The 11,393-nt window shown below is 40.4% G+C and overlaps 1 protein-coding gene across 1 annotated transcript in view; it reads right to left on the minus strand.

The window, feature by feature from the left end:
* Nucleotides 1-2,864: 2,864 nt before the first annotated feature.
* PNPT1 (polyribonucleotide nucleotidyltransferase 1) overlaps nucleotides 2,865-11,393 on the minus strand; it is a 39,947-nt gene continuing 31,418 nt past the window's right edge. The window contains exons 22-28 of the mRNA XM_015426939.1: nucleotides 11,303-11,386; nucleotides 7,997-8,080; nucleotides 7,397-7,503; nucleotides 6,937-6,992; nucleotides 6,586-6,664; nucleotides 4,396-4,443; nucleotides 2,865-3,436 (exon numbers count right to left, since the gene is read on the minus strand). Of these exons, the coding sequence (XP_015282425.1) occupies nucleotides 3,281-3,436; nucleotides 4,396-4,443; nucleotides 6,586-6,664; nucleotides 6,937-6,992; nucleotides 7,397-7,503; nucleotides 7,997-8,080; nucleotides 11,303-11,386 (614 nt within the window). The 3' untranslated portion in view covers nucleotides 2,865-3,280. The remainder of the gene's footprint in view (nucleotides 3,437-4,395; nucleotides 4,444-6,585; nucleotides 6,665-6,936; nucleotides 6,993-7,396; nucleotides 7,504-7,996; nucleotides 8,081-11,302; nucleotides 11,387-11,393) is intronic.

Below are 11,393 nucleotides of genomic sequence, written 5' to 3' on the forward strand. Positions count from 1 at the left end.
ACTGAGTTACTCAGATGAGTAATTAAGAGATCATTCTCACATGATCTTCAGGCCTTTCCAGATGTTGCTGAGGATTCCTTAGCATTGTACTTTCACACTAGCTTAACTGAGCACCAGTAGTGCAAATTCACATCCATACCTAATGGAGAGAGGAAATTATCTAGCTCCTGTAAGAGAATATTTGCACTTAAAAAGAAACAAAAACAATAAATCAGAAAACATTTAAGTAGGACAACAGGGCAGGGGAAGAGGCCAGTTTTCAAATTAATTAGTACATAAAAAACAGAGGGCTCTGAAAATCATGAGAGAAAAGGGACAAGTACTCCCACTGGAATGGTACCGCAAGAGAGAGTTCAGAAAGAAAACAGTATGCCAATTGCGAAGTCTCATTGTTTTTTTACTAAAGACACAGGCATTCACAAAACCACAGATCCAGTTGCAATGATATTTGAGGTAGGGTAAAGGATTATGTTTCCCTAGAATGAAAACATTAAGTGCTGGAAAAATACAGAAGTATTTCCCATTCAACAGCAATTTTTTTTCTTCAAAAAAAGCCATTGTGTATAAAGGCCTGAAGAAAACACGAAGCACTGGAGGAGGTACTCCTCAAAGGCTGCATGACCCAAATCCTTTATAGGCTGAACCCAGAGGCTTGAACTGTACCCAGAAGATAGAAGCCTTTAATATCTGGACTGATACAGACAGTCCCATGCATCCAAACGGGAACAATTATAAGGAATAATTAATAAGTTTTCATATTGGTCTCTTTTGCAGGGTGGTCTCAGCCAATGAGCAATAAGGGGCAGCTGCCCTGGGTCCCATTTGCCCCTAAAGAAGGGAAAGAAAGAAAGAAAGAGAGAGGCAGCTTTGGCCACTGCTACTCACACTCTTCCATTCCAGGCCATTCACAGTGACAGCCACTTGCACCCACCACTCCACCCTGGGCTTTGGCAGCCAGCTTGGAAGTAACCGCTTGTGCCTGCTCTGACCAGGGCTGTGTCGGCTTCTAGTTCTGGCTCCCACTCACCTCACATGGAGTGACAGCCATGCCTTGCTTGGCTTTGTGGGGGCTGGTGTGGGGTGGCAGTGATTCTGGGCCCCCATCTTTAGGACTTTGGCCCAGGACCGCAGAATGACTAGGATTGCTCCTGATGACATCAGACAGTAAGAGATGTTTCAGAGAGATCAGCTATAAGAATCTGTTTTCAGTCTAAAGCTGTTTATTTGATGGGGGTCCTAACTTGTCATCACAACATATGTTCAGAGACTGCATTACGTGTATGTGGGTTGGATCTAACCAGCATTTGTTGGTGAAAGAGGAAGAAGGAGTATTCTTTGACCACCAAAATAGATTTTTCTAGGGATTATAAAACCACCATAGACAAAAGCCACGTGGGAGGGGAACTGGGCACGACTTGATCGAGAAAGCTGGCTGGATCCAACCTTGTGTATGTATCCTTGAAAAGTATTTTAGGGGAAAAATGAAACAGGTGTAGACAACATTTTAATAGCATAAGTACCAAAAATATGGTTGTACAGGATATATGTATTTTTCTTTTTACAGTTTTTTTTAAAAATTAAGATTCCAGGACAGTATGTTGAAATTTTGTAATGTAACTGAAAAACATTAGATACTATTGGCTTGATGTCAGGAAAAAACCATGTGCCTTTTCTTGATGGAAAGTGTTTGATTCTGGATTCAGTGGCATTTAATTCTAAACAAGGAACTTTAGTGACCAGATTGTACTCTTTATTTTTGAGCCATTTATCTTTTCATCCTTTTAGGCTATGACTTCTACTGTGTGGTACAGCTCTGACTGGAAGTTGCGTAATATTTCAAAACCAGAATCACTTCAGAGATTACCATTATTTATGAAATACAGCAAGAAATCCCACACATCCTGTAAGGTTCTGAACAATTTCATTTTTGTTTTAAGACAGTTTCCAAATTGTTTCTTGTGTACAACTTACCCCACAGTAAGATACGTAAACGTTATGATGCACATCTGCATATGAATTATCAGAGTGCACATTATCACAAGGACAGGAGAGGATCATCCGACAAATAGTGCTCATTTCTATGTTCAGTATTAAGAGATTTCTTCCTAACATTTTAATGTTTGTTGGCTTGTGTTTTATGTACCTATTAGGCTGTTTTCTTGACTACAACTGATTGTTGAGAAAGGGAAAGCCAGTGGTCATTTACCCTCCACTGCTTACACCTACCTTCTCCTCCCCCTTGAATGACATCTCCAAGTCTCTACTCCCTTGGTGCTGTCCATCTCCATGACAGGTGTCCAGCCCAAGCAGCTGCTTGGTGGAGGCACTGTGGTTCCTTCACCCCTCAAAGTCACACTGAATGCTCTAGTGCACATGAGCTCAGAAGGCATATGCCTGGAAGCTAAGCAGCAAGCCATGCCATCCTAAGTAAGGTCACATCCTAAGCTCAGTTACTTCAATAGGCTTAGAAGGGTATAAAGCTCTGCTTAGGATAGCACTGCCAGAGTCAAAAACTCTACGCTGGCATTATATCTGAAAGGCAATCGCTCCAGAAGATTCCCTTTTCAGAAATAAAACATGCATATTTTGCCATTCCTTCATGTCATTATCAGTCTAGAGACTCATCTGATAGTTCTAATTCTGCCGAGAAATGTTTATCGGCTAGAACTTATTTCCAAATCATGTAGCGCTGTTCAGTTTTGTAGCTGTCAGTTTTTCCCATGAGTTTCAAATGGGAAAGATGCGTGTAAAGCTCTACTGAAAGTTAATGAAACTTAAAAGCTTACTGTAGAGAGAAATAGTTTTGGAGATCACTTTCTATTCTCCAGTTTAACAAAACATGATTATGTAAGATTTTTTTAAAAAAAGTTCTCACAGGCAGAACACTGGAAAAAATGAAGTGTGTGAATATGAACCTTTTGACACACCTCTGTTAAGTCACAAAGCTAAAGCCATGGTTCTTTTGTTATCAACTGAAGGCGACTGTTCCATTTGGCAGGAGCTAGCATACAAAATCAAGTTTTATATGATTTACATCGGTATTATTATGAATATATGCTTTTTATGGGGAAGAAGGCAACAGCCATTACCAACTCCGTAGGGGAGATGCGCTGAAACAAAAATCAACTCACACTGAATAATATTTATACAAATTTTAAAATATGTCTGCACAAAATGCAAACCTGCATAAAAGGAGCCTGCCATTTCAAAAGAGCTATTCAACCTCTGTCAAAGAATCACATTACTGATAAGTCCAGAAGAGTTAGGGTTTCAGAAGTTACTATGACGGTGAGCTAGCAGACTCTGGAATAGCACTTCCCATTACTATACTGTTTTTGTCAGTTAATGTTTTAACAACAGAGGTAGCTGGAGACTGAAGCACTTTCCGTGAAAGCCTCATTCTGCCATCAGTTGGGTCACGTCCAAAGTATTTCACCTGTCCATAAAAAGAAATAAGGCTGATATCAGAACATGACAAGATGGTGCAAGGATTCAATATAAGAATTAAATGATAAATTTGCCTTGAAATTAACCTGGGGAAGAATGAAAGAGACACATTGCTGATAGAGAAAGCATAACAGATGCTCAGCTGATGTTAGAAACAGGACACCTGGAAACTTAAAGCCCTGAAATGTGAAGGCGTCTCCTTTCTTTCTACTAAGGCTGCAGCCATAAGGTGAGGATTCTCCATTTTCTTCTCACCACTACAGCAAATACAATCTGATTTCAACAATCTGTGAGTTTGCTCTGTTTTCATAGCTCCCCCCCCACCTGTGGCCCACTGTGACCCCTGAAACTCTGCCCTAAAGTTCAAGGGACCCCTAAGAAACAGTGCTAGAAGCAGTGTAGGAATCTGTAGTATGGGAGCAGGGAAATGTGTTATGCTCCTAAGTACCAATGGAAGAGCCTTTGCAATGGTGGAAAATGGTAGGATCTAATTTACAACAACACCCATGAGCTGTTAAAAACTACCTAGGCCCCAATCACACGGGGCAGATAACGCAGGGAGGAGGCGTGGTTAATAGCGCCGTCGCAATTTGAGCCACTGCAACGCGATCAGACGCGAAGGCGGCAAACCGCATTGTTTTCGTCAGCATGTGGTTCTTCCAGCGCTTCAATGGGGCAAAAGGAGCACGCTGGGGTGATCAGACGGAGACAGTCCATCTGCGGCCCGTGGCAAACCGTTTGCTAGTAGCTCGTGGGTGGTACTTTTTAACTCCGGATCTTCGGCGGTAAGCTACGGGCTGGGGACGGGCGGGCGAGGCTTCCCAGATCTTTCCGTATGATCGCGCCCGTTTAATCTGCCTGGCAGTCATGCCTCTCCCGAGGCAAATTCGTTGTGTGACCGGGACCCTAGTATAGTTTTTCATATATGAAAAAGGTTAAAAAAGCTACCTGGATTTCTTGGCCGACCTCTAATCCAAGAGCACTAGGATGCTTGATCTAGAATGGAATGTTCACATCAGTAATTTTGTTTGTACAGATTACGAATATTTTCACCTTGATTGATAAATGTATATGAGCATTTGCTAAAACGACTTAAATCCCAGTTAAGAGTGAATTAATGCTTGAACTTTCCATCTCTGATCTTCCTGGCTTTAACATGCAATGGCAAAATTCACTAAGAGTCTATTATGAAAAGATCTGTTTTATGTGAGAGTGTTGGACTAGGATCTGGGAGACCCAAGCCTGATTCCCCACTCTGCCACAGAAGTTTATTGGGTGATCTTGGGCCAGTCATACAGTCTTATCTTAATCTACCTTATAGGGTTGTTAACATAAGAACATAAGAACATGTTGGATCGGATCAGGCCAAAGGCCCATCCAGTCCAACACTCTGTCACACGGTGGCCAAAAATACCAGGTGCCATCAGGAGGTCCACCAGTGGGGCCAGGACATTAGAAGCCCTCCCACTGTTGGCCCCCCAAGCACCAAGAAGACAGAGCATCACTTGCCCCAGAGCCCCTATCTATACCTTGTGGCTAATAGCCACTGATGGACCTCTGCTCCATGTGCCTATTGTTGTGAGGATAAAATGGAAGAGAGAACATAAGCCACTTACTGAAGCTAGATCAAGATGGGTAGCTGTGTTTGTCTGTCTGTAGCAGCAGAAAAGAGTCCAGTAGTACCTTAAAGGGTATGAGCTTTCATTAGTCACTGCTCACTTCTTCAGAAGCAGTAACTCACGAAAGCTCATACCCTGCCACAAATTTTGTTAAGTCTTTAAGGTGCTACTAGACTCTTGCTCTTTTCTATAACTGAAGTAAATAACTAGTTTTTGGCATTCTGACAATTATCTTCAAACCCAAGTTGTTCAATCCTTACAGACGAGCATAGGTAAGAGACTCATTGATGAACTACATAACATCTGTCACTGATAAAACAATGGCTATGAGAAACTCAAACAGAATTCACAGCCTAGAGGGAGCATCGATTCCCACATGAACCAGATGCTATACCAGGTGAGGGAAGACTAGCATCCACAAAGAAACAGGCGGTTTCAATGGTTGCTCCAGTACTATGGAATACTGTTTTCCATTATATACTGCTTGTTCCCCTTACACATTTCATTCCAGGGGTAGGCAAAGACCATGCCTTTTTTGTTCAAAAAACTGCTTAATTTCTGTTGTCTGATTTTTCTTTGCAGCAAGGTTCTTGAATTCCACAGCTTTATAGTTTTTGTTTTTTACTGCCTTTACTAGAGATGTGTTGTGTGTGTTGTGTTTTTATTAAAATACTTTTAATGTGAGTGAGGTTTAGAATTTTAAAAGTTTTCAAAGTGGTTTACAAAAGTTACAAGTGGTGTATAATTTGGTAAAATAAAAATTAATGTTAAGTTAGAAATCACAATGGCATTTAAACATAGTTCATCTCTATTCCACTGTAGCTTGCCTGCCACAAACATGGTGGAACAGCCAAAAGATAAATACAAGATTCTATGGGCATCATGAACAGGTGGTTGAGAAGAACATTTTTAATACACTAGGGCCTAGCGAATCATCTGGGATCATGAGATGATGTAATATTATTCCCCCCCCCTTTTTGTGAGTATTTGCGTGTATGTATGTATGTGTGTGCTTGCGATCCTGGAAGTCATGATGACTTCTGGCAACTCCTAGTGGGGTTAGGACATTTCAGAGAGGTGGCTTTGATATTACTTGCCTTTGCGTCCTGGCCCTGGTATTCCTGGGATGTTGCCCTTCCAAGTACTTGCCAGGGTTAGCCCTGCTTAGCTTCCAAGAACTGACGAGACTGGGCTTGCCTAGGCTATCCAGGTCAGGGTGAGATGCTGTAATATTACTGAAGCTAAGCTGGTGCTCATGTCATTAGCAACCTGAATGGGAGACCACTGGAAGCCACATGTGACAGTAGGATTATCCTGGTCAGTAATTCTTTCTCAAACATGGATTGAACATGAAGCAAACCCCATCTAGTTGACTATTGCCAAGAGAAGAAAGAGGCCTTTTGACCTTATGCACAAATTCCACCATTTAACACCACCTCCTGAATCATAACAACTGAAAAACACAACAAAAACAACAGGATTACTTTGCCACTGTTTAGCTGGAAGGAGAAATGTATACCTTTCTTTGATCCAGCTGAGAGTTGTGAAGGAGAACTGGAGTCATGTTTGGGTACAATTTAACCATCACTCCAATATCTCTGCACAAAAAGGAGAAAAAAAAGTAACGTGTTATTTTATCACGTTCTGATCATGGACCACACACAGCTCATTGATCAAGTATATGTTCAGCATCCCGAAGGTCCCAAATTTAAATCCCTGACATTTGTAGTTATAAGATCTCAAATGGCAGGTGGTAGAACAGACCTTTCCCTGCATGAATCCCTGGACGGTCACTGCCCATCAGAAGATGAGCCAGTTTGAAAAAGCACAAAATATTGGTAAACATGAACAGTAAAGGAGTTTTATTCACCTCAGTTCAGTTACTGTGGCTGTATAAATGGCTCCAAATTCCAACTGATAATCCTGCTATATAGGAAAAGAGAAAACAGTGGAGACAGATTCAGAGTACAGCCGCTATACTGGTCAAGATCCAAACAGCAACAAAACGATCCTTGCACACCCAAGGAATTTTGAGCTTCTCCATGAGAAACTGAAAGGCATTCCCAAAGCACTCTGTGATGTGGGGAGGGGCCTGATGTTTGAAGAAAAAACAAAAAAAACCCCACACATAAGGCACATGTACTCCCTTGCACTAGGTTTACACTAGCTGCTCAGATCCTGGCCACAGAAATGCTATTGTCTCCCCCTATCCAAAGGGTTTAAGGTAAGGCAAATGGTCATCAACTGAGAGATGGATCCCCACCCCAGACAACTGCACAAGAGTATTATGCCTTATGTATGAACCCATCACCACCAAAACACAGCCATACATCATCCTTGCAGAGTTCGGTAATAAATTCCCGGGCTTCATGCATAGCAGCTGGGGTCGGAGCAAACACGGAAAACGTCTCTTCATCTATTTGGCTAACAGTCACACCTTCGAAATAAAATGAAGGTAGAATTTAGAATTAATACAACACATTTATAAAGTAACATTTAAAAAGGGTATTTATATTAATGCAGAGTTCTGTTAACAGCTAAAATAGCCAGCAGGCCAGTAAAAAACCCCAAAACCAAACAAAGCCCTAATCTCTCACCCAGCAGAAGGGAGGGTGCATCCCTTTCTGTCTACAGCATCAGTTCCTTCCATTATTCACGATGTTTATGATGCAATTTGGAATTCTGTGTGTAGTTTTTTATTTTTATTTTGCCTATGTCAACTGAACAACTGTAGTTGCAGAAGAAGCGTAGATTGACCTGTCTAGTACTACAGTATACTCTGCATGTGCTGACCGTGAGTGCCATATAAACTAGAGCCGAGGCTCTCTTCTCTATTTGGGGGGAGGCTTCATGTGGATTTGTTTAAAATAAAACATAATTGGCTCACCCTCAATGTGGTGCTTAAATCCATGAAAAGCAAGAAGACTCACCAGTTTCAGCTTGAAGTTTCTTTAAATTGTAACCTCCTGGGCCAACAAATCTTGCCCTTTTCGATAGTGGCACTTCGACGGTTTCTGAAATGCAGTGTGTTCACAGCACAAGCACATTATGGTAGTATGATCAAGTTTTTTTGCCAATTTAAAATACTCTCCCAAAGAACAAATTAGTTCAAGAAAGCTATTAGTGCACAAAAACATTTACTAGTCCATCTGTCAGATATAGCTATATGTGGGATCTATAACACTCTGGGAGTCTGAAAGAAAAACGAACCAGTTGTGCCTGCCATATACTAGCCTGTCTTATGATCTTCTTACAATTCCAAATAACAGAAGGGCAAAGCAAGTATCTGACAAGTGGCAATCAAGAAAATTCTTCTCTAAAGCAAGCACAATGTAGTAGTTAAAGTGTTGGACTAAGATCTGGGAGACTTCTGCTCAAATTCCCATTCTCCCATAGAAGCTTGCCGGGTACTTTGGGCTAGTCACACACTCTCAGTCTAACCTACATCACAAGTTTGTTGTGAGGATAAAATGGAGGAGGTGAGAATGTAAGCAACTTTGGATGTCCATTGAGTAGAACAATGGTGTACAAAGTAAATAAACAAATAAAGCACATCAAGTTTACTACAGTTCTTTAATGTCCTTAGCTGGATTAATTTGGTGGATGAACCTTCAGCCATGTGCATAAGAACATAAGAGACGCCAATGTTGGATCAGGCCAAAGGCTCATCCAGTCCAATACTCTATGTCACACAGTGGCCAGAAATACCAGTGCCATCAGGAGGTCTACCAGTGGGGCCAGGACATTAGAAGCCCTCCCACTGTTGGCCCCCCCAAGCACCAAGAAGACAGAGCATCACTTGCCCCAGAAGACATGGCATCACATGACCCACTGAAGACAGTCTTTAATTTTTAACACGTGCTTTTTGGCTCTTTCAGTTCTTTTCCTTCTATTTTTTCCTTTTCTGTCCCCACCTTTAATTTTCTATTTGTTAGAATATTCTTTTTCTCCCTGTTTTTTCCTTCAAAGATTTTAAAGAAATTTTGGGAAGCACTGAAGGAAAAAAAACAACCACCCTCCTACTGTCTCTTTTGGAATGAGTGAAATGCTTTTAAAGATATTTCACCCACTTGGATGTGCCCAATGAAATTTTTATGAAAGACAAACTACAGCATTAGAGAATAACAGTTGTGTTTTCCACATACATATACAATGTTTTATACATTTTTAACTGTGACTAATTGTCCCCACAATTTATGTTTTGCTATGTGTGTGATAGTTCGATGTTACAAAATTTAATTCAATATCCAAATATGCTGCTAGGGGCTTTTGTGTCCAAACACCACACACTTTTGTTTATTACAAAATTAATTTTGTTGGTCTTAAAGGTGCCACTGGACTCAAACTTTGTTGTACAACATTTGCTTTCTATTTCCAATTATTATTGTTCCTATATTTCAAGTGGCAAAGATATGTGCTTAGGTATTATAGCGTGAAGCAGTTTGCAAGCTCTTACTCTTTAAGAACTAGATTGATATGCAGTTTTGTTTGCGCAAAATTAAGGCATTTACGTTTTAATTTTTGATAAATGAACCAAATACTACAGTTACATATGCTGCCTGTATAAATGAAACAAGATAACCATGATGTAAATGCTAAAACTAATTTTTACCAGGGCTATTTTTGGGCAGGAACGCACAGGAACGGAGTTCCGGCTGGCTCCCAATTTGGCCACACCCAGCAGGAACTCATTAGCATAATAGGCCACACCCAACAGCAGAAACTCATTAGAATTGGCTACATTAGGGGTGTGTGGCCTAACATGCAAAGGAGTTCCCGCTACAAAAAAAGCCCTGGGTTTTGACAACAAACAAGGTAAACAGAATAAGAAGCAAAAGGTGGGTGTGGCTAGATGACCACACTTCTGGTAACATGGGAATGTGGCTTAAACTGCTAATGAGCGGTGCAGCCAGGGGTGTAGCCTAATATGCTAATGAGTTTCTGCTGTTGGGTGTGGCCTATTATGCTAATGAGTTCCTGCTGGACTTTTTCTACAAAAAAGGCCCTGATTTTTACTAATTATTGTCATAACTCTTTGTAATGTGCAATAAAGATTTTCCAAAGAATATTTTGTGCAACAATAATTTTTCACCCTTATAATGAACTGAACATTATAATCACACATTCTGCAACGTATACAGAGGAACAGCCAACACTTGGTCACAACTTCATACACCACACGCGTGGTTTATACAGTAATTTCAAAGAAATTCTATGCTCTTAACAATGAAGACATAAGAACGGTCTTTTATGACGTGGCTTTCGGTTCATGCCACCATTTTGTGGTCTTCACCAGATATTTTTTTTCATCAGTCAGAGTAGAAATAGAAAATTGTCCCACCTTTCCAAAGGTTGTAATAAGAGAAACTACTATTTAGTTCGTTATAAGTTCGAAAAATTATTATTGCACAAAATATTATTTGGAAAATCTTTATTGCACATTACAAAGACTCTTATGACAATAATTAGTAAAAATTAGTTTTAGCATTTACGTCATAGTTGGTTATCTTCTTGTTTAGTTTTCTACAACTGTGATTCCTCTAGCCTGTATAAATAAGCCACTTTATGTTGTTAAGACAGTAAAATAAGATTAGGTTTCATAAGAAAGTAAGTACTGCATATTTTTCAATTGTTCCCAGGATTTGTATTCCTCCATCACCACCACCACCCCGGGGATTTTTTATGACTTTAGAATTTCGCCAAATTTTACTCTTTGTGCTCCATTCTCTTTCCCATTAAAACAAAAAAAAACACTCCCCATCCCAGATGCTGTTCAATAAATGTGCCCCTGGTCAGATCCAGTTTCACTTCTGATTATAAAGTGATTCAGCTCTGGTTTGCAAGCTACCAGTTGATAATCAGTTACCTAAAGAACCTTATTAATCCATTCTGACATCCGCACTCTTTTTAAGATGTAGCCAGAGGTTTACCCAACCCATTTACATATATCTAAAAGACTTGGCAAGTCACCTTTCAAACTTCTCTTCCCCTGAAACTAGTAGAAGCAACACTTGTGTACTTCATGTGCGAAGACAGAGACTAACAGGAAAGAACATCAGGAAATGGTCATAATCCAGAAAATCATGGGCACACAGGTTTCCATTGCCAGCTACAGATTACAACTAATGACCTTGTCATCGTCTCCTATACTCCAAAAGCAAGTTTTGCAAGCCTGAGAAGAACTTGGTCTTCCAAACACTCCATACATACAATTAGGTACATGTGCTGCATATTACCTACAAGCGGTCCATTCTCTTTTCTGCTTGTTCTAGGTTTTGCAATGGTTTTGTTCATAATCTGTAAGATTTCTCTCTTTGCCACTGTAGG

The sequence above is a fragment of the Gekko japonicus genome, unplaced genomic scaffold (assembly GCF_001447785.1).
Source record: "Gekko japonicus isolate JY-2015 unplaced genomic scaffold, Gekko_japonicus_V1.1 scaffold141, whole genome shotgun sequence".
Lineage (NCBI taxonomy): Eukaryota > Metazoa > Chordata > Lepidosauria > Squamata > Gekkonidae > Gekko > Gekko japonicus.